Source organism: Scyliorhinus torazame, chromosome 9 (assembly GCF_047496885.1).
Source record: "Scyliorhinus torazame isolate Kashiwa2021f chromosome 9, sScyTor2.1, whole genome shotgun sequence".
Classification (NCBI taxonomy): domain Eukaryota; kingdom Metazoa; phylum Chordata; class Chondrichthyes; order Carcharhiniformes; family Scyliorhinidae; genus Scyliorhinus; species Scyliorhinus torazame.
In genome coordinates, this window is record NC_092715.1 from 174,740,698 (window position 1) to 174,762,982 (window position 22,285).

A 22,285-nucleotide genomic window follows, 5' to 3' on the forward strand; every position below is an offset into this window, starting at 1 on the left:
TTTGAAATGACAATGAATTAAAAAAAAACAATCAGGCAATTGACATTCCCTTCGAAGAATATTTGCCCTTTTACCTTCTCACAAAACAGTAAATCAAACATAGCCAGTGTGGAGATGTGCATCATGTAAATGCATGTAGGCTAGCTAGACACTAGAGGGAGCACCAAAGACATCACACACACACACTCAACCAATAGATCAGGTAGATAGGACACGACCAATGGACATTCACGATACACACAGAGGTGACACGACCACAGGGGGGCATTACACCAACCCATATATAAAGGACACCACACACATGATCTGCCTCTTTCCAGTGGAGACAGTCAGTGAGTGGAGACACAGGGTTGATTCAATATTACACCCACCACCTGGATTGCAGCAACTGGTTAGTCAGTCTGGGCAGCTAAAGTAGGATTAGCAGTAGTGTCGAACCCGAGTAATGGAAGTGTGAATAGTTTAATAAACATGTTGAAGTTATCTCCACGTCTGAACCTTCCTTTGTCAAGTGCACCACAAGGAAGCCACTTATGTTACACCTACAACATAACAAATCAGCCAGTGAAATTCTCATTGAAGGAGCCTATCACCTTGTCTCAGTAAACATACAGGCACTTAAAAACCACTTCAAAAGATTAAGATATTACATGGTAATAGCACTATCAAACAAAAATTAGCCCTCACCTTTGCAACTGTGTGAAACAAAATCTGATCATGCGGAGCCTACTGGTCAGCCTTGGAGCTCAGTCAAGCATTCATAATGAAGCTATCTGGCAAAACAGACACCTGAACACCTGTTAAGCCTATTTCTGTTGATGCAATGGCAAAACTGCCTCAATATTGCTTAGCTCAGGTCCAAGAACGACCAATAGCCAAACCCGGCAGGGTTTGTTTACATGGTTGCAAAGGGGGCTGTTAGCATTGTTTGATGGACAGATTTATTGACAGTCTTAAGGGAAGGCAAGAGGGGGAATTTTCTATAAAGGGGATGCCGAATGCTTGATATATTTTCATTCATGGGCATTTCAAAGGTTTGCGGGACACTACCGACTAATTTGTTCTGTACCTGGTCTATACTTGGAAGAGCAATGTAGAAGGAGGTCATTCAACAACCCTCCGAAAGAGCACCCTTTCTAGCCCCACGCCCCCGTCCTATCCCCATGACCCCACCGAACCTTTGGACACTAAACAGTCATTTAGATCCACCTAGCGTGCACATTTTTGGATTTTGAAGCAGGTATTTAAATAGCGAATCCACCATCGCTTTAACTGAGCATCAGGTCGCAACTGCCACATTTCCCAACCTGATGAAAATGACAGCAGCAATTAGAGGGGAAATTTTAAAACACGGCCCTAAAAGCTCCCTATTGTGTCAACCTGTGTGAGTTTGTCAACCTGATGTGAGTTTGCCAGTCATCGGCTGACGGAAATTCAACCCAGAGTCTCAAAATAATTCAGATTTAGTCACATTCAGCAAGTCATTAAGAAAGATGTGCTTAATAGAGCTAGTTATTTCAGACATACACCCTACAAATTATATTTTGCATTCTGGTATAGTTTGTAATTTGTGTATTACCACACACACATACACACAAGAGACATAGGGCGGAATTCTCTAAAATGGGGCTATGTCCCCACTCCCGCGAGAAAACGGGCACGATTCATTCTGGACTTTCCTGGAGAAAGCCCAAAGTGATTCTCCATTTTGCAGGAGCTAGCAGGACCCCGGAGTGCACCTCGCAGCTTTGGCTGCCGATACGGGTCCCTGCACTTCCAGCTGCAGGTCCATGCATGTGCGCGGCGGCCCCGCGCAACATGGCGGACCCACACCGCCCCCCCCCCCCATGACGGATCCTCTCGCCCCCTCGGCCCCCCCACCCCCACCAGGGCGGCTGCGGACTGAATCTGCAGCCGCCACTCCGAGCTCCAGCCGGGTGGAACCACAAGTGAACCACGCCGGCGGGAACGCGGCTAGTCATCGGTGGAGAATCACTGCGAGGGCCTCTTTCAATGGTCCCCGACCTGCGCCACACCGACCGCGTGCGCGATTGCCAGCGATTCTCCGGAGAATTGTGGGAGCGCCGTCGGACCCGATCTCAAGCGATTGCGGCGCGGAGGGTCGGAGAATCCCGGCCACAGTTTTCCATTTAACGCATGTATTGGTCATATATTGTTTTATCTTCTCAGAGGGTTGCTGGCCCTGTGATGGCATGAACACAATTTGTTTTATATCTTCCCTGCTAAAACCAAGAATACAAAGTACTTCACAGAAGGCAGCCATTAATTCGTCAAGTCAGTGATAGTGTTATGGGTCAGGGTTTAGAGAATCCCAAAATGTATCATGGAGTTCACGTGACCCACAACTTTTAATAGATTGTGGTATGGGGAGCACACAGATCACTCTACAGGTGTGGTACAACAGAAATGGACGAGTATTTTTTAAAGCAAAACAATGTTTATTCTATGAACTCAAGTTAACCTTTCTAAAACAAACAGTGAACATCTTAGCAACCAGTAAATCAAATACACCCCCAAAGAATACAACACTAAGTAATCTGTATGCTGTTCTTTTAACATCCAAAAGACTGAACAAATTTCCAAACAAGAGCACATCGGGGTTTACATTCAAGACTGAAAACATTTATACTGCTTCTGAATTCACCAAATGATCCATAGATAGTTTTTGAATGGCAGATATCAACAGCAGTGCAGCTCACAGACACACCCAAGCTTTTCTCAAACTGAAACTAAAAAGTAGAAGTACCCACACTCTGACATCACTCCAGTAACATGAGCAGCTCCATTTCTTAAAGGTACATTTCTTAAACACTCATTTCTTAAAGGGTACTCTCACATGACGATAGACAGGACTCTGCAAGGGCAAATCCCTACAGCCCTGCATTTTCCCCTTTAAGAGCTTATCCAATTCTCTTCTCAAAGTCCCAATTTGATAGGTCTAAACCACACTCTCAGGCAGTGCATTCTAGGTTGTGACCACTTGCTGAGTAAAGTTGTTTGTCCTCATTTTGCCTTTCTGCCAATCCCCTCAAGTCTGTGTCCTCTCATGGGGGGATTCAATAGCTTTCTGTATTGCAACTGCTACCTATGAAAAACCAGATTAAACATCTGAATTAAGACACAAAGAATCTGGGGGAAAAATCATTTAAAAAATATTTTTGAAGTAATTTGCCCTCTATATCATGGATGATCTAATTTTAATTGTGCTGATGTAGGAGTTTAAGGCTGGGGTCCTCCTCACAGGTTTGGACAATAACATATATCACAGGATCACAGCATTGTACCATCTGATCCTTTGGCAAAATCAGCTTTGGAAGAGACCTGGGATCAAATTGCCCACTTAATCCCAGCTACAGTGAGACAGGCAAGACGTTTTACTGAGTCAGGTTCCAGGGAGATGAGAATTGAAACAAAGACTGCAATTTTTAACATTTTAGGTATTTTAGGTTCATTTTTCTTGTTGACCGCCTCCCAATCAATTGTCTCGGACAGTCTTCCACCATGCAGCCAGAATAATCTTGACAAGATCCTGTTTTTCCATCATTTCAAAGAAGAAATGAGCAACTACAGTCAAATGCAGCCATTCTTATGTAATTATAATTTCATGACTTTGCTATAAAAATAAACAGCAAATACCAAACACTCAAAACAAGTACCAGGGTTACTTTGGAAACACTCCACTTCCCATTAACTTTAGTAAGGAACACAGAGCTCTTGTTGGCAGCAGCTCAATGGTGCAATGGTGTCAGACACATTGGTGTTAGATTCCAGACAGCTACAAAATCCCTACCAGAATTTTTAGCCCACGGTTGATATTATAAAAATGCAGCATCAGGGGCTGCCGCTTTGCTGAAGCTGTGCACATTTGCTGCAGTTGATTTCAATGGATCATGGAAAGGGACAACACTCTATTTTTGTAAACGTGTGGGTGGTGTTATGGACGCCTGGTCAGCTCTCAACAGTGGCTAAGAGATTGGTCCAGGACCATAACATTTTTAAGTTTGCAAGATGGTGCAGAAAGATTGATTTGTTCCAGTAGTGATACTATAAGAAATAGGGCTTGGTTATTTTATAAACACACTTTATTGAAAGAAAAAAAAGAAAACAATATTTAAACTTTTAAACTTTAACCCTACCAATAGCAGATTACATGTAGTTTCTTAACCTTAACATATTAGTTTCCATTAAACAGACTTTACAGAACATGCAGCTCTCTGCCACTTACACCGACAAAGGCAATACTTGCATATGCAAAACAGTTTTTCTTCTGTAGGGACATTTGTTCAGATACAATCTCTCTCCCCCCCCCCCCACCCCCCCCCCCCCCCCCCCCCCCCCCCCCCCCCCCCCCCCCCCCCCCCCCTCAAACAAAAGGTTCCCTGCTACGGTTTCCAGGCTTTAACCCATCAATGTTATATTGGCTGTTTGATTGCCTACTCCCATTTATACAAAAGAACAGAGCCATGCTATTGATATCCAACTAACCACTGACAGGCAAAGAGGCTACCAGTCTCTGTAATGGGCTAATAGCTGGTCAGACTGGAGTGTCCCGAATAACAATGGATCTGGGGCGCCCTGTGTATTCCCACTAATGTGTTTAAAGCTGACTGGGACAATATAACTCGGCCATGTGTGGGTGTATCCCTCAGATTCAAGTTTTTTTCTCCCTCTGTCTGTTTAACCTGTAAATTGCCTGGTACACTGGGTCTCATGGATGCAATTTCCCAATATCTCCCTCGCATAACAGCGGGTTGAAATGAACAAAATAAATGTAAAACTTTTACAGGCTATCAAACTTATTGATGGTTTGAAGGTAGCAGGGCCAATTTCCTTGCCCACATAGCACAAGAACATGAAAGGATGGAATGAACAAAGTCTTGTACATAGGGACGGAGATGACCACCTCATTAAAGCATAGGAAAGCTCTTAAGGGGATGGTGTTAAAGGTTTTTTCTATCTGTTGGATGGTAACAATCTTTCAAATGAAGCATAACAAATCAGGAATGATATTTACTGGGTGAATGACACCAGAACAAGGCACCCCATCCTCACTGATCCATTGGTGAAGGATGTCCCCATAATTAAAAAACATTAATTAGTTAAGATATGCATAACTTTAGTATTGTGACTGTTAACTGCTGATAAATACAGTCCAGAATTCTGTGCACTTCAAAGCTAATTTCACCAGCAAAACAATGTAGATTTAGCTACATACCTATACAACCTCTGCAGTACATAATTTGTATTCCAAACACATTGACACATCAGTAATAAAAAACAAAAACCTGCTCACAATCAAAAAAGTTAAACAGGGAATATGAGAGGAGGGTTCACACTGAAGCATCAACTCATCTGTTTTCCACCCAAAAATGCAGGCTGAACTTATCCAGGATACCCCGATTTTATTTAATTTGTACATGTTACCTGGCCAACTTGGGAGTACATTTACACTGCTCCAACAGGTCTTGAACCACGAGCTGCTGTTCAAATTCCAGCCAAGTAGGTTTTGGTTTATAGATTTGGCTGCTACCTGGCTGGAACTGCCCAGCTTAAGTCAGGAGCTCTGTTAAGACCTCAACAAAGTCATGCAGTGTGGTTTCACAAAAGCCAGAACAAGTAAAAGCGAACCTAGGAAGAAAGAATCCCAGCTCTCAATGCTTATGTACAGACCTGATCGATAGGATCAGGAATACATCCACTAAACTATACCTCCACATGCGTGAAGCTCAACCTAACGCAGCTAAAAGTGGTACATAGAGCCCACTTGACCAGAACCTGAATGAGCAGGTTCTTTCCAGAGGTGAAGGATAGATGCAAACGGTGCCAAGGAGGCCTGGCCCACGTGTTCTGATCTTGTCCCAGACTTGCTGGGTACTGGGCAGGCTTCTCCGAACATAGAATATAGAACATTACAGTGCAGTACAGGCCCTTCGGCCCTCGATGTTGCGCCGACCTGTGAAACCACTCTAAAGCCCATCTACACTATTCCCTTATCGTCCATATGTCTATCCAATGACCATTTGAATGCCCTTAGTGTTGGCGAGTCCACTACTGTTGCAGGCAGGGCATTCCACACCCTTACTACTCTCTGAGTAAAGAACCTACCTCTGACATCTGTCCCATATCTATCTCCCCTCAATTTAAAGTTACGTCCCCTCGTGCGAGACATCACCATCCGAGGAAAAAGGCTCTCACTGTCCACCCGATCTAATCCTCTGATCATCTTGTATGCCTCAATTAAGTCACCTCTTAACCTTCTTCTCTCTAACGAAAAATGCCTCAAGTCCCTCAGCCTTCCCTCATAAGATCTTCCTTCCATACCAGGCAACATTCTGGTAAATCTCCTCTGAATCCTTTCCAATGCTTCCACATCCTTCCTATAATGCGGCGACCAGAATTGCACGCAATACTCCAAATGCGGCCGCACCAGAGCTGCAACATGACCGCATGGCTCCGAAACACGATCCCTCTACCAAGAAAAGCTAACACACTGTGCGCCTTCTTAACAACCCTCTCAACCTGCGTGGCAACTTTCAGGGATCTACGTACATGGACACCGAGATCTCTCTGCTCATCCACACTGCCAAGAATCTTACCATTAGCCCAGTACTCTGTCTTCCTGTTATTCCTTCCAAAATGAATCACCTCTCACTTTTCTGCATTAAACTCCATTTGCCACCTCTCAGCCCAGCGTTTGAAGCTTATCTATGTCCCTCTGTAACTTGTAACATCCTTCCGCACTGTCCACAACTCCACCGACTTTAGTGTCATCTGCAAATTTACTCACCCATCCTTCTACGTCCTCCTCCAGGTCATTTATAAAATGTGGCCCCAAAACAGATCCTTGTGGTACACCACTAGTAACTGGACTCCAGTCTGAACATTTCCCATCAACCACCACCCTTTGTCTTCTTCCAGCTAGCCAATTTCTGATCCAAACTGCTAAATCACCCTGAATCCCATGCCTCCGTATTTTCTGCAGTAGCCTACCGTGGGGAACCTGAGCAAACGCTTTACTGAAATCCATATACACCACATCAACTGCTTTACCCTCATCCACCTGTTTGGTCACCTTCTCAAAGAACTCAATAAGGTTTGTGAGGCACGACCAACCCTTCACAAAACCGTGTTGACTATCTCTAATCAAATTATTCCTTTCCAGATGATTATACATCCTATCTTTTATAAACCTTTCCAAGACTCTGCCCACAACAGAAGTAAGGCTCACTGGTCTATAGTTACCGGGGTTGTCTCTACTCTCCTTCTTGAACAAGGGGACAACATTTGCTATCCTCCAGTCTTCTGGCACTATTCCGGTTGACAAAGATGACTTAAAGATCAAAGCCAAAGGCTCAGCAATCTCCTCCCTAGCTTCCCAGAGAATCAGAGGATAAATTCCATCCGGCCCAGGGGACTTCTCTATCTACACACTTTTCAGAATTGCTAACACCTCCTCCTTATGAACCTCAAGCCCTTCTAGTCTAGTAGCCTGAATCTCAGTATTCTCCTCGACAACATTGTCTTTTTCCTGTGTGAATACTGACGAAAAATATTCATTTAGCACCTCTCCTATCTACTCGGACTCCACGCACAACTTCCCACTACTGTCCTTGACTGGCCCTACTCTTACCCGAGTCATTCTTTTATTCCTGACATATCTATCAAAAGCTTTCGGGTTATCCTTGATCCTACCTGCCAAAGACTTCTCATGTCCCCTCCTGGCTCTTCTTAGCTCTCTCTTTAGTTCCTTCTGAGCTAACTTGTAACTCTCGAGCGCCCTAACTGAACCTTCATGTCTCATCTTTACATAAGCCTCCTTCTTCCTCTTGACAAGTGTTTTGACTGCTTTAGTAAACCACGGTTCCCTCGCTCGACCACTTCCTCCCTGCCTGACAGGTACATACTTATCAAGGACACGCAGTAGCTGTTCCTTGAACAAGCTCCACATTTCCATTGTGCCCATCCCCTGCAGTTTTCCTCTCCATCCGATGCATCCTAAGTCTTGCCTCATCGCATCATAATTGCCTTTCCCCCAGATATAACTCTTGCCCTGCGGTATATACCTATCCCTTTCCATCACTAAAGTAAACGTAATCGAATTGTGGTCACTATCACTAAAGTGCTCACCTACCTCCAAATCTAACACCTGTCCTGGTTCATTACCCAGTACCAAATCCAATATGGCCTCGCCCCTCGTTGGCCTATCTACATACTGTGTCAGGAAACCCTCCTGCACACATTGGACAAAAATGGACCCATCTAAAGTACTCGAACTATAGCGTTTCCAGTCAATATTTGGAAAGTTAAAGTCCCCCATAACAACTGCCCTGTTGCTTTCGCTCCTACCCAGAATCATCTTTGCAATCCTTTCCTCTACATCTCTGGAACTTTTCGGAGGTCTATAGAAAACCCCTAACAGGGTGACCTCTCCTTTCCTGTTTCTCAGCCCATACTACCTCAGTAGACGAGTCCTCATCAAACATCCTTTCTGCCACCGTAATACTGTCCTTGACTAACAATGCCACCCCTCTCCTTATTTTACCACCTTCCCTGAGCTTACTGAAATATCTAAACCCCGGCACCTGCAACAACCATTCCTGTCCCTGCTCTATCCATGTCTCTGAAATGGGCACAACATCGAAGTCCCACGTAGCAACCCATGCCGCAAGTTCACCCACCTTATTCCGGATGCTCCTGGCATTGAAGAAGACACACTTTAAACCACCTTACTGCCTGCCGGTACACTCCTGCAAGTTTGAAACCTTACTCATGACCTCACTACTCTCAACCTCCTGTGTACTGGAGCTACAATTCAGGTTCCCAATCCCCTGCTGAACTAGTTTAAACCCTCCCGAAGAGCATTAGCAAATTTCCCCCCCAGGATATTGGTACCCCTCTTATCCAGGTGTAGATCATCCCGTTTGTAGAGGTCCCACCGACCCCAGAATGAGCCCCAATTATCCAGAAATCTGAAACCCACCCTCCTGCACCATCCCTGTAGCCACGTGTTCAACTCCTCTCTCTCCCTATTCCTCGTCTCGCTAGCACGTGGCATGGGTAACAACCCAGAGATAATAACCCTGTTTGTCCTAGATCTAAGTTTCCACCCTAGCACCCTGAATTCCTGCTTTATATCCCTATCCCTACCTATGTCCTTGGTACCTATGTGGACCACGTCTTGGGGCTGCTCCCCCTCCCCCTTAAGGAACCCAAAAACACGATCCGAGACATCACGGACCCTGGCACCTGGGAGGCAACACACCAACCGCGAGTCTCTCTCGTTCCCACAGAATCTCCTATCTATGCCCCTAACTATGGAGTCTCCGCTCTACTCCTCTCCTCCCTTCCCTTCTGAGCAACAGGGACAAACTCTGTGCCAGAGACCTGTACCCCATGGCTTACCCCTGGTAAGTCGTCGTCCCCAACAGTATCCAAAGCGGTATACTTGTTACTAAAGGGAACGACCATAGGGGATCCCTGTACTGACTGCTTCCTCCCAGCCCCTCTCACCGTCACCCATCTATCTTTATTCTTTGGGGTAACTAAATCCCCGAAGCTTCTATCTATAACCACCTCTGCCTCCCGCATGATCCGAAATTCATCCAGCTCCAGCTCCAGTTCCCTAACGCTGTTTCTGAGGAGCTGGAGATGGGTGCACTTGCCACAGATGAAATCAGCAGGGACACTGACGGCGTCCCTCACCTCAAACATTCTGCAGGAGGAACATTGCACTACCTTCCCTGCCATCCCCTCTAGATAATAAAAAAGAAAAAGAAAGAAAGAGCTTACCTGTTATTCACTCTACCCCTTAGGTTAAAGGAGGTGGAACGGTGGGGGACACTACAAGTGTAGTGTCTAGGGTATGAAAATGAAAATCGCTTGTCACAAGTAGACTTCAAATGAAGTTACTGTGAAAAGCCCCATTCGGGCACCTGTTCGGGGAGGCTGTTACGGGAATTGAGCAGTGCTGCTGGCCTGCCTTTGTCTGCTTTCAAAGCCAACGATTTAGCCCTGTGCTAAACAGCCCCATGGTTTAGAAACTGCCCAACTTAAATACAGGTAAAAATTAAACACATAACCAGCAACCACTGTGCCCCACACAAAAACAGCAATCAACTGTTATGGGCCTGCGCAAACAATTTAAATCTTTACTACTTACCCAGCAGTCACTCTGTCCTCACTCCGACTGGATTCAGTTGGAAACTCCATACAGTAAGATTTTTTTTTAAATTTACTCCCCTTCTCAGCAAGCACTCACTCAGCAACCACTGCGCCCCGCACGATAGGGAAAAGTAAAACTAATTACCAGTCATCAGTCAATCACTTACCTGCAGGCTGTGACGTCATGGTGCAACTTCTTTCTACTTCTCTCTGCCCTCGAGCCTGCCTCTCGGCTGGGATCCTTACAGCGGTTGTTTTCTTTTGGTTAGAGGAGGGGGTGGGGAGGTAAACACTGAAGAAGCGTTTTGGGTTTAAGTGTCACTTGACAACAGCTCCTCCACAAACCACCTTCAAGTTATGGTGACCACAATGCACGTATGCAAATTTCCCCCGCAACAGCCTATCAGCAACTCTGCTCTACTGCCCTCTGCTGGATGCTTGCCGTCACTTGAACAGCTAGGGTCTCTTGCACAGGTACACCTTCAAGTTACGGTGACCACAATGCATGAATGCAAATTTCCCCTGCAACAGCCAATCAGCAGCTCCGCTGCCCTGTGCCCCAGGCAATGTCCAAAGTGGTGGGGATGAGGGTGGAGCCATGCCCGAAAGAGGCGGTCTTTGGTGTTTCAGACCAGCCAGATCTCTTCATGGGGAGGAGGGCGGACGCCCTTGCTTTGCCTCCCTGATTGCCCGCCGTAGAATCCTGCTTGGTTGGCGATCAGCAGCACCACCTAAAGCTGCAGACTGGCTCTCCGACCTATCAAAATTTCTCGAAACGAGCGGGGGCAGCATGGAAGAGGGTGGAGATGGCGTCCTGTAAAGGAACGAGTCTGGAGGCGTTGGTGACAGCACCGCTGCCGCTCTCGCCGTCAAAGTATACCACGAGCCCGGTGGTGGCGGCAACACTACGGATCTGGGGCCAGTGGAGACGGCACAGGGGTGCAATGGGAGCCTCAGTGTGGTCCCCGATCAGGGGTAACCACCGGTTTGTCCCGGGGAGGATGGACGGGGGGTTTCAGAGCTGGCATCGGGCGTGGATTAGAAGAATGGGGGACCTGTTCATTGACGGGACGTTTGCGAGCCTAGGGGCACTGGAGAAGTTTGAGATACCTCATACATGCAGGTGAGGGCGTTTGTGAGGCGACAGGTGAGGGAATTCCCGTTGCTCCCGGCACAAGAAGTTCAAGATAGGGTGATCTCGGGTGTATGGGTCGGGGAGGGCAAGGTGTCGGCAATATACCAGGAGATGAAAGAAGAGGGGAAGCGCTGGTAGAGGAGCTGAAGGGTAAATGGGAGGAGGAGCTGGGGGGGGGGTTGAGGAGGGGTCATGGGCTGATGCCCTAGGTAGGGTAAATTCCTCTTCCTCGTGTGCCAGGCTTAGCCTGATACAATTTAAGGTGGTTCACAGAGCGCACTTCACGGGGGCGAGGTTGAGTAGGTTCTTTGGGGTAGAGGACAGATGTGGAAGGTGCTCAGGGAGTCCGGTGAACCATGTCCATATGTTTTGGTCATGCCCGGCACTGGAGGGGTTCTGAGAGGAGTGGCGGGAGCAATATCTCAGGTGGTGAAAGTCCGGGTCAAGCTAAGCTGGGGGCTAGCGAAAGAGGCCGGCATTCTGGCCTTTGCATCCCTAGTAGCCCGGCGAAGGATCTTGCTAATGTGGAAGGAGGCAAAGCCCCCCAGCATGGAAGCCTGGATAAACAACATGGCTGGGTTCATCAAGTTGGAGAGGATAAAGTTTGCCTTGAGAGGGTCTGCGCAGGGGTTCTACAGGCGGTGGCAACCGTTCCTAGACTATCTCGCGGAGCGTTAGAGGAAGGTCGGTCAGCAGCAGCAGCAACCCAGGGGGGTGGGGAGACTTACCTGGGAGGGTGGATGAGCAAGAGTAAACATGAAGGATTTGGGAAACTGGCACGTGCGGGAGAGAGCCAGTGTACAAAGCTATGTAACATATCGTTTTACCATGTATATATCTTGCTTTGTGCGCTTTCTTGCTTTTTTGTTACCGGGGGGGGGGTTATTGTTTGTAAGGGTGAAAAATTGTGTTAAAAAACTTTAATATATATATATATTTTTTTTTAATTTCTCCAAATGCAGAAAATCAAATTCGCCAAAATTGGGCCTGAAGAGGGCTCCCACAAAACATGGGAGCCATTCACCCGACTGTTCCGAGGCCTGTTTGTGGCCAATAAATAAATAAATAGCCAATAACCAGGGGGAAATAGCCAGGACAAGATATATGGAGGGGGGGGGGGGGGGGGGTGGCAGTAAGGCGAGGTAGCAAAACCCAGCAAGAAAAAATGGGGAACAGCACTGAAAAAGGGGGGAAGGGAAGGTAAGGGGGGGGGGGGGGGGGGAATCAAGGAGAGAGGGAGGAGCTGGAGGGAGGGGGGGTAGGGAGGATTGTAGGCCGAGCCAGCCAGACGGCAACAGATTGTAAATAGAGAAACCCAAGAAGGAACCTTTGTGACTGTACAATAAATGAAAATGACGAACGTCCAGGGACTGAATGGGCCGGTTAAAAGGTCGCGGGTGCTCGCGCACCTCAGGAGCTTGAAAGCGGGGGTGGTCTTTTTGCAGGAGACACACCTCCGTGTGAAGGACCAGGTTAGGTTAAGGAAGGGGTGGATCGGGCAGGTTTTACACTCGGGGTTTGGTTTGAAATCGAGGGGTGTGGCGATTTTAATGAGCAAAAAAATGGGATTCGTGAGTGCGAAGGGGATGAGGGATCCAGGTGGGAGATATGTGATTGTGAGTGGTGTATTGGAAGGGGCACCGGTAGTGTTGGTAAATGTGTATGCCCCAAATTGGGATGATGTGGGTTTTATGAGGGGGTTGCTGGCAGCGATCCCGGATTTGGCCACGTACCAGTTGATCATGGGAGGAGATTTTAACTGTCTCCTGGAGCCGAGGGTGGATAGATCAAGCCCCAGGTCGATGGGTAGGGTACGAATGGCAAAGGAGATGGGAGGGTTTATGGAGAGGATGGGTATGGTGGATCTATGGCGCTTTCAGAACCCAGGGGGGAGTATTCCTTCTTTTCACACGTCTATAAGGTGTATTCGAGGATTGATTACTTTGTAGTGAGTCGGGAGATTTTGGTTGGGGTGGAGGGGGCAGAGTATGCAGGGATAGTTATCTCAGACCATGCACCCCACTGGCTGGATATTCGGTTCAGTACGGGACGAGAGCAGAGGCCGGGGTGGAGGTTTGACTCGGGGTTGTTGGCAGATGGAGGTTTTTGTGATAAGGTGCGGTTGGCAATTAGGGATTATGTGGAGTTCAATCAGAATGATGAGGTGTCGGCGGGCATTTTTTGGGAAGCACTGAAGGCAGTGGTCTGGGGAGAAATTATCTAATTTACGGTTCGTGCGAAGGAAAGGAGGGCGGAACATGACCGTCCAGTGAGCGAGATAGGGGAGGTGGAGAGGGAATATTCGAGGGTGCCCACCGTGGAGGGATTGGCGAGGAGGAAAAGGTTGCAGGGACAATTTGACAGGCTGACAACGGGGAGGGCTGTAGGGCAACTGCGTGGGGCAAGAGGGGTGCAATACGAGTATGGGGAGAAGGTGAGCCGCAAGCTGGCGCACCAGTTGCAGAGGCAGGCAGGGTCCAGGGAAATATTGAAGATCCGGACTGGGGCTAGGGATGCGGTGTCAGAGCCAGGAAAGATAAAGGAGGCATTTAGAGAGTATTACAGGGACTTTATGAGGCAGACCCAGGAGGAGAGGAAGGGGACATGAGATGGTTTCTGGACGAGCTGGAATTTCCCCAGGTGGAGGAAGCAACGAGGCAGGCGTTGGAGGAGCCCCTGGGACTGAGGGAGGTGCTGGATAATATCAGGGGTATGAAGTCGGGGAAGGCCCCTGGGCCAGATGGGTACCCGGCAGAATTTTATAAGGAATTTGCGGCGGACCTAGCACCACATCTGTTGGGGGCGTTTAATGAAGTACTGGAGAAGGGGGAGTTGCCGGATACGATGAAGCAGGCAGTAAGCACACTAATCCCAAAAAAAGGGAAGGATCCGGTGGAATGTGGGCCGTATAGACCCATATCACTATTGAACACGGATGTGAAAGTATTGGCTAAGTTGTTGGTGGAGAGGATGGAGGATTGTGTCCCGGGGGGTGGTTGCAGAAGATCAACCAGGCTTTGTGAAGGGCAGGCAGCTCGCGCGTTAAATAAGACGGCTGTTGAATGTGGTGATGAATCCGTCGAGAGCTCTGGTACCGGAGGTGGTGGTGTCCATGGACGCAGAGAAAGCATTTGATTGGGTGGAGATGCGGTACTTGTTCGAAGGTTTGGGTTTGGGCCACGAAAGCCAAGAGCGAGGGTGAGGACAAATTATATGAGTTCACAAAGTTTTGACTTACACAGGGGTACGAGGCACGGGTGCCCGCTGTCGCCGCTGCTGTTTGCGCTGGCAGTAGAGCCATTGGTGATGACTCTCAGGGGGTCGGCAGAGTGGCAAGGGATAATGAGGGGACAGTGGGAGCATCGGGTGTCACTCTATGCCGATGACCTCTTGCTGTATGTCTCGGATCCGTTGGAGAGCATGGGAAGGATTATGGGCCTGTTGGGAGGTTTGGAGGGTTCTCGGGATACAAGCTGAATGTCGGGGAAAGCAAGATATTACCGGTGAATGAGCTGGCACAGCGGGCTAATTTAGGGGGGGGGGGGGGGATGACATTTACGGTAGCGAGGGATAGCTTTAGGTACTTGGGGATTCAGACAGCGAGGGAATGGACGGGGCTCCATAAGTGGAACTTAACGAAGCTGGTGGCGGAGGCCAGGGGAGATCTTAAGAGGTGGGATACACTGCACTTAACGTTGCCGGGGAGGGTCCAAGTGGTGAAAATGACTATTCTGCCGAGGTTCTTGTTTATCTTTCAGGCTCTCCCGATCTTTATACACAAGGCCTTTTTTCGGAAAGTGGACACAATAATCTCTGACTTTGTATGGGCGGGGAAGGTGCCAAGGGTGGGGAGGACCCTGCTACAGAGGCACAGGCAGCAGCAGGGGATGGCGTTGCCAAATTTGCTTCATTTTTATTGGGCGGCGAATGTGGACAAGGTGCGGCAGTGGTGGGAAGGAGAAGGGGTAGAGTGGGTTAGGATGGAGGAGGAATCTTGTAAGGGGTCTAGTTTGAGGGCTATGGTGACGGCAGCATTGCCAATGGCTCAGAGTAGGTATTCAGGGAGCCCAGTGGTGCAGTCCACGGTGAAGATATGGAATCAGCTGAGGAGGCATTTTAGGGTGGAAGGGATGTCGGTGCTAACGCCGCTGTGCGAGAATCATGGGTTTGAGCCGGATAGTGTATACAGGAGGTGGAGGTGGAGGGAAGTGGGGCTGGTCAAGGTGAGGGATTTGTATTTTGATGAAGGGCTCGCCAGTCTGGAGGAGCTAAGGGAGAGGGTAGAGCTGCCGACGGGTAGTGAGTTCAGGTATCTACAGGTTAGAGATTTTGCACAAAAGGTCTGGAAGGGGTTCCCTAGATTGCCGGGATACACCCTGCTGGAGCGACTGCTGCTTCCGGATGTGGAAGGGGAGGGAAGAATTGAGGATATATATAAGTGGCTGGGATAGCAGGGAGACGAGCGGGTGGTGAAGATCAAGAAGAAACGGGAAGCAGAGTTGGGAATGGAGATCAATTGGAGAGTATGGAGTGAGGCACTGCGAAGGGTAAACAGGATCTCCTCTTGTGCAAGGATGAGCCTGATACAGTTTAAGGTGGTGCACAGGGTGCGTATGACTCGGGCGAGAATGAGTGGGTTCTTTCAAGGGGTAGCAGATGAGTGTGAGAGGTGTGGGCGGGGGCCAGCGAATCATGCGCACATGTTTTGGGGTCCTGAAAAAATTGGATAGATTCTGGACAGGGGTGTTCGCGGTCTTAACCAGGATAGTGGAGGAGGGAGTGGACCCGGACCCATTGGTGGCGATATTTGGGGTTTTAGAGAAGCCGGAGCTCATGGAGAGGAGGAAGGCCGATGTCTTGGCCTTCGCCTCTCTGATTGCACGGCGACAAGTTTTGCTGGAGTGGCGGTCAGCATCGCCACTGGGGGTAGCAGCATGGTTGGGTGCCCTGTATGACTTCCTGTGGTTAGAGAAGATAAAGTATGAGTTAAGGGGCTCAGCAGGGGAGTTTGAGAAAAGGTGGGGAATGTTTGTGACCGTGTTTGAGGAGCTGTTCATCGCAGGGGGGTGGGTGATGGGGATTGAAAAAAGAGAAAAATCTGTACAAACTGTATCAGTGATTTTTGGGAAGAATGTTTCCCAGGGTGCTTATTTGCTGTAACCTTTGGTACAAGTTTGAATACAATGCGTGTAAAAATATATATTTTTTTAAATAAATGAAAACGAACAGCAATGTATATAATTTTGAAAATGCCAATAAAAAGGATTTTTTTAAATAAGGAATACATTCACAACCAGGTTCCCACACCATGGTATTTCTGCTTGAATGCAAACCAAGGCAGTTCAAAATTATCCCTCCAGGTACTCAAACTGCTGCCCTTAGTCAGGGCAGATGCTGACAAGGGAAATACATCAGTGTAGAGAAGAAAACATTTAATTTCAAAGTTATTTTGTGCAATAGGATTGCAGGAGCTGGTGTGCATCTGGGTGCAGTAATTATCATCTTAAGAGCATCATCATTGAAAAAGACCATTCACCCAATCATGCCTGTGCTGGCACTTGGAAGCTATCCAACAAGTCCCATGTCCCAACTCTTTCCTCATACCCTTGAGGATTTTCCCATTAAGTATTTATCCAATTTGCTTTGGAAAGTTACTGCACAAACTGTTTCGACCATGCTTTCTGGTGATCCATTCCAGATTATATAACTCAGGAATATTTTTTTCTCGTTTCACCTCTGGATTTTTGCCTGTTGCCTGAATTACAAAGAAAAGTAACCAAATGTTTATAATATTATTTGTGGTAATTTAGAACTGAGGATTTTGTTTTCGATATAATTGCAGTCATTGATAATACCATTACACAACTCAAAAGATTTCATCAATTAATTCACAGGGAATCTCATTTTAGGTTAGGTTTTCTCCAAATTATGCCCGATAATAATTGTAATTCTCCATATGTACTTCAGGTTAGGTGCTAGAAAGGGTGGTTGAACACTTTCATCGACCTAATGACTCTTGGGACTGAACAGCAACATAAAAATGAATTGTACAAATGTCATTATTTGCCGATGCAAATCACAACGCACCCACCGTATGCATCTTTTATTGCTGCAATCAGAAAACCCAACAGTCGGGGCAGCACGGTGGCGGAGTGGGTTAGCCCTGTTGCCTCACGACACCGAGGTCCCAGGTTCGATCCCGGCGCTGGGTCACTGTCTGTGTGGAACTTGCACATTCTTCCCATGTTTGCGTGGGTTTCGCCCCCACCACCCAAAGATGTGCAAGATAGGTGGATTGAACATGCTAAATTGCCCCCTAATTGGAAAAAAATGAATTGGGTACACTAAATTTATTTAAAAAAAGAAAACCCAACAGTCCACAAATACCTTCTTTGGCTAAGAGGTGTCTTCCCAGTTTTTCCATTTCTCTGTTGGAGTCAAAAGTCAACTTTTAAGACTCAGCATTTTCAAAAAAATGTTGATCCTGTAAAGCAAGCTTCTTTCATCCTCCACCACCCTTCCCCAAGTGGAAGGAAATTGTGATTTATTAAACAGGTCAAATTACAGTACACACCAGCAACAGCGCATGGTTCACTCAGTACACAGAGGTGTGGATTTAGCAATAGGTAACTAGCAATTATTAAGGAATAAATTAGACAGCAGGCTTTGTCATTCACATACATGCAGTTAAAACACAGTAATCAGGAAGGTGCCATCCAACCTTGCCAGCTTCAATCTTCAGTGTACTGGTAATGGACTGAGAGGCCTGGCATTCAAACAAACAAAGTGAAATTACAATACTTGTTCTTTGGATATGCATTAAGCATGCCAGAAAAGAAATGTTCGGGCTTGTTCAAGTTTAAAGTATATGCATTAATTACTTCCAAACCTCTCTGGCACTGAAGAAAATACTTCTGCAAGTTCGAAGTGTCATTCTTTCAGATTTAAATGATTCCAAATTTTTGAAGGTTTTTTTACATCTCTTACCCAACTCTCTTAATCCCATCTTTCGCTTCTTGTTAATTTTGCTTTCTGAATCGGATTGGACCCGATTAGATCGGGGTAAGCCCTGCTCCCTGAACAACAGCAGTGAAGAAAATTTGTGATGACCAAATAGTTCTTGGGAAGATGTTCACATGACAATCTGCAAATGAGAGATGAATGAATTCAGTTTCACAACTTACCATTGAGAGATTGGAATTCAAGGAATCTGGGTTGCTCGTCTATCATCATATCACTGGGCTTCCACTACGCTTAAATATCTAAATTACTTTCAAGTGAGCCTAAAGGATAATGACTGTCAAATGTTTATATATTTCATTGTCTCCAAGTCTCTCGTCACTGGTACCATTTTAGTAAATCTCCTCTATACTCAGTCCAAAGTCTTGACATCTTTCACAGAAGAGACAGACTAGTAGAAGTTGACATCTTTCACAGAAGAGACAAACTAGTAGAAGTTGACATCTTTCACAGAAGAGACAAACTAGTAGAAGTCAAGGGAGAGACTGATGGGAGATAAACTGCAGTATAACAAAGGGTTCAGCTGGTGAGAGAGGCAGCTGCATGAATGAGCTCCAACCTTCAGGCAAACGGTAGCGGCAAGAAACAATTGGTTTATAGAAATAGTGATATTCTTCCTTAACCTGCAACGATTTCCTAGAGGAAGGAAAAGTTTGGCAGAGAAGGGGAAGGAATAATTGTATTTGATCTGGTTAAATCAGATCTGAAAATAACGAGTAGGCCAGCCATATACCAGGTTCACTCCAGCAGATGTCCATCACATTTTAGGGAAAGAAATATGAAACTTACTGAGCAAGGGAAAACATACATAATTTAATAAGAACAGCAGCAAAGGCAAAGATCGAAAGGGCAAGACAGCAGTTGAGCAGGTCAGCAACAGAAGAAACGTTTAAGGAAATGAAATTTGAATTTGTGGAAGGGCAGGAAAGGGAGGGAGTGAAAGCATGTATGATTTCAGAACTCCTGTACACGATGTCACGCTAGTCGCTCACATGGAAACTCATCCACACATACTCAACGATTATTACTCTATGCCTTTAACTTCCTATAAGTGTACAGTAAACCATGATTATGGGACAGGGTGTCATATCTCCACCCTTAGTTACACTAAAATAAATCAGAAAAATACACATGATTTAGTCTATTTTGCTATTACTGAACCCATTCACTTTATCAAACTATCAGCAGCTAGTCAGCAAAGGTCATTGTATCAACATATCCCCAAAGATTATTCATGCAGCACACCAATATTGTGGGGGCATAGGCATGAGAGAAAAGGTCACTCCTTTAACAATCAGAGAATCACAGAATCCCTAGTTTAGGAGAAGGCCATTCAGCTCATCGAGTCTGCACCAACCCTCTGAAAGAGCACCCTCCCTAGGGTCAGACCCCCACCCTTCCCCCGTAACCCAGTAACTCCAACTAACCTTTTGGACATTAAGGGAGGATTTAGCATGGCCAATCCACCTAACCTGTACATCTTTGGACTGTGGGAGGAAACTTTTCTTTAGTTACTTGGCTCTTCTTTCACCAGTATTACTTTATGAAGAAAAGATGAACTGTGAAAGGTTAAAAACCTCTCTCACTTTTGACATTGTGTTTTTTGAAGAATGCAGTGTCCTACTACATTCCATTGAGAAACTATTTCCATATTCCTCATGGTAAGATGCATCACAAAAAAGGAATAGTTTACCTTGAGTAATAACGGAGTTTGAACCAAGGTTGAGTCAAACAGAAGGTTGCTTTCTTTGTGGCATTTGCTTACATAAATGCTTTCTGTCTGCACAATTAATCTATTAAATGTCTTTGCCAAACACTGCTACATCATACAAGTGGTAATTTAAATATTTTCAAATCATGCTTCATTAACAGAGCCAACATTCTTTTCATACAAAACGCGAATTCAGTGGAAAAATTTAACCAAATATCCTGCAGCGCTCTATTTTGTATCAAATATAAAATTGGAGCCCAGGACACGAGAACAATTTTCATTTGATACCTCTGCCAGGAATACAAAGATCTTTCAGTTCAGTCTGTGGCATGCCAAGATTCAATTGTGCACATAAGCTAATCACATTTCAGCCATTTGGTAAAATGTAATAAATACTCACCTATCCATATGATGCTAATGTAGAATAAATGTTTTATTCTAGTTATTTAACATATTAATGTATAGTCAATGGATAGCTTTTAGCCACATCGCTTAAAGAAAACTGTAATACTTCACATGTTCAGGATTAAATCTCTTTCCACTGAATTGAGTCAAACGCTGACAAAAGATAGTAGTAAGCATTTGGCCTTAATAGGAACTCAGTGCAAAGTCATGGTCAGTTACAGCTGAAAGACCAAGCAGGTAAGTGAAAATTAGTTGTAATCAAATTTTATTTGGATTCATTCACAGAATGGCAAAAACAGCATTTAATTCCTTTAAGCTCGTCCCTAATTGCCTTGGAAAAGGTGATAGGGAGTATCTTTCTGACTCTTTAGTGGCTTGGTTGGCCTTTTCAGAGGGCAGTTGAGTCAACTATATAATTGTGGGCCTGGAGTCACAGACAGATTGGATATGGATGGCAGATTTCCATTCCTAATGAACAGGATGAGTTTTTAATGACAATTCGGTAATTGCATCATCACCATTGTTGGCACTTAAATTCCAAATTCTCAACTTTCACAATGGAATCTGAACTCATATCTCTGGATCAGAAGATCCAGAAACATAATCCTGGTGTTATCTTCAGAAACATTAGCTCCGTTCTCTTTCTACAGATGCTGTCAGGCATGCTGAGATTTTCTAGCATTTTCTGTTTTTGTTTCAGATCCCAGCATCTGCAGGAATCTGTTTTTATCTTTTGTTTAATTTACTTCCAGGAATGCATACCCTGAAGAAGCATTGCTCCTCTCTCCAACAGGATTTGTGTTTGTCTGTTTCATCCTGTCTACCTTTATCGCTTTTCATTTCCCTCCTGGTGTTTGACAAGGTGGTTCCACAACTCGCTTTCAAAGCCATATTCCCTTCCTCAGCAACGGTTTCCGTCTCCAGTTTACCCCACGCAGATTCCAACTCGAGTTCCACCCCTCAAGTTTTGAATCCACCCAGGATTACATGCATCTCCAGGACATACAACCTTCCTTGGACGGCCGTCCTCACCCCACCTGAGATCCACTCTCAGTGCCATGTGTCGCCATATACATACCCTGGATATCTCTCTTCAGCAGCACCTATTCACCCTATCTCAAAGCTGTCCTTGTCCCCAGTTTCGTTTCATTCTTCGTCTCAGCTGATGCCTGAACGAGAAACTTTTTCTCTTCCTTTTAGGTGTTATGGTGCTCACTGATACAAATGCCTATCCAGGACTCCCTACCCCTTCCCTTCTCACCCAGCTCTTGCCAGGTATTCACCGAACCCTCTTAATTTCCCTTCTCAGGCCGAACATTCTGTACTCAGCAAAAGACTCAATTTAATGCTTTTACATTCCCACCTCACTGAATTTCAGGCTCAACGTGATGCTGAATTTTTCTTCTGCCGCCAACTTTGTCTCGGTGCTCACCACTTCGGGAAGCAGTCCTCCCCCTGTTCAACAGATCCTTTCACCCGCCTCCAGTATTCAACCTCCACTTGGACCTCTCCCTCCAGATGCTTACTTGCTCTTGAATTTTTTCATTGACTGTCGGCGTCAGATTGACTGACTCAATTTCTCTGCTCCTCTCACCCACTCTAACCGATCTCCTTCTCAACTTGCTGGACTCTGCTCTCAGTTCCAACCCTGACTTTGTCATCGAACCCACTGAAAGGGGTGGGGCTGTTGTTAGAGTACTGGCCATGATCAATGCACTGTGTTGCGGGGATAGGGCAGGGTAATGAGCCTGGGTAGAGTGCTCTTCTGCACTGTCGGGATTCTATGGACTGTTCCTGCCAGGCTACACTGGTTCATTCCTCCATCACCCCAA

The 22,285-nt window shown here is 46.2% G+C and overlaps 1 protein-coding gene across 3 annotated transcripts in view; it reads right to left on the reverse strand.

Moving 5' to 3' along the window:
• ror2 (receptor tyrosine kinase-like orphan receptor 2) overlaps positions 1–22,285 on the reverse strand; it is a 324,120-nt gene that overhangs the window by 285,970 nt on the left and 15,865 nt on the right. Inside the window, exon 2 of one of the 3 annotated variants that reach the window (XM_072516836.1) lies at positions 18,305–18,461. The exons of the other annotated variants lie outside the window; for them this stretch is intronic. Within the exon in view, the coding sequence (XP_072372937.1) occupies positions 18,305–18,323 (19 nt within the window). The 5' untranslated portion in view covers positions 18,324–18,461. The remainder of the gene's footprint in view (positions 1–18,304; positions 18,462–22,285) is intronic. 3 annotated transcript variants of the gene reach the window in all.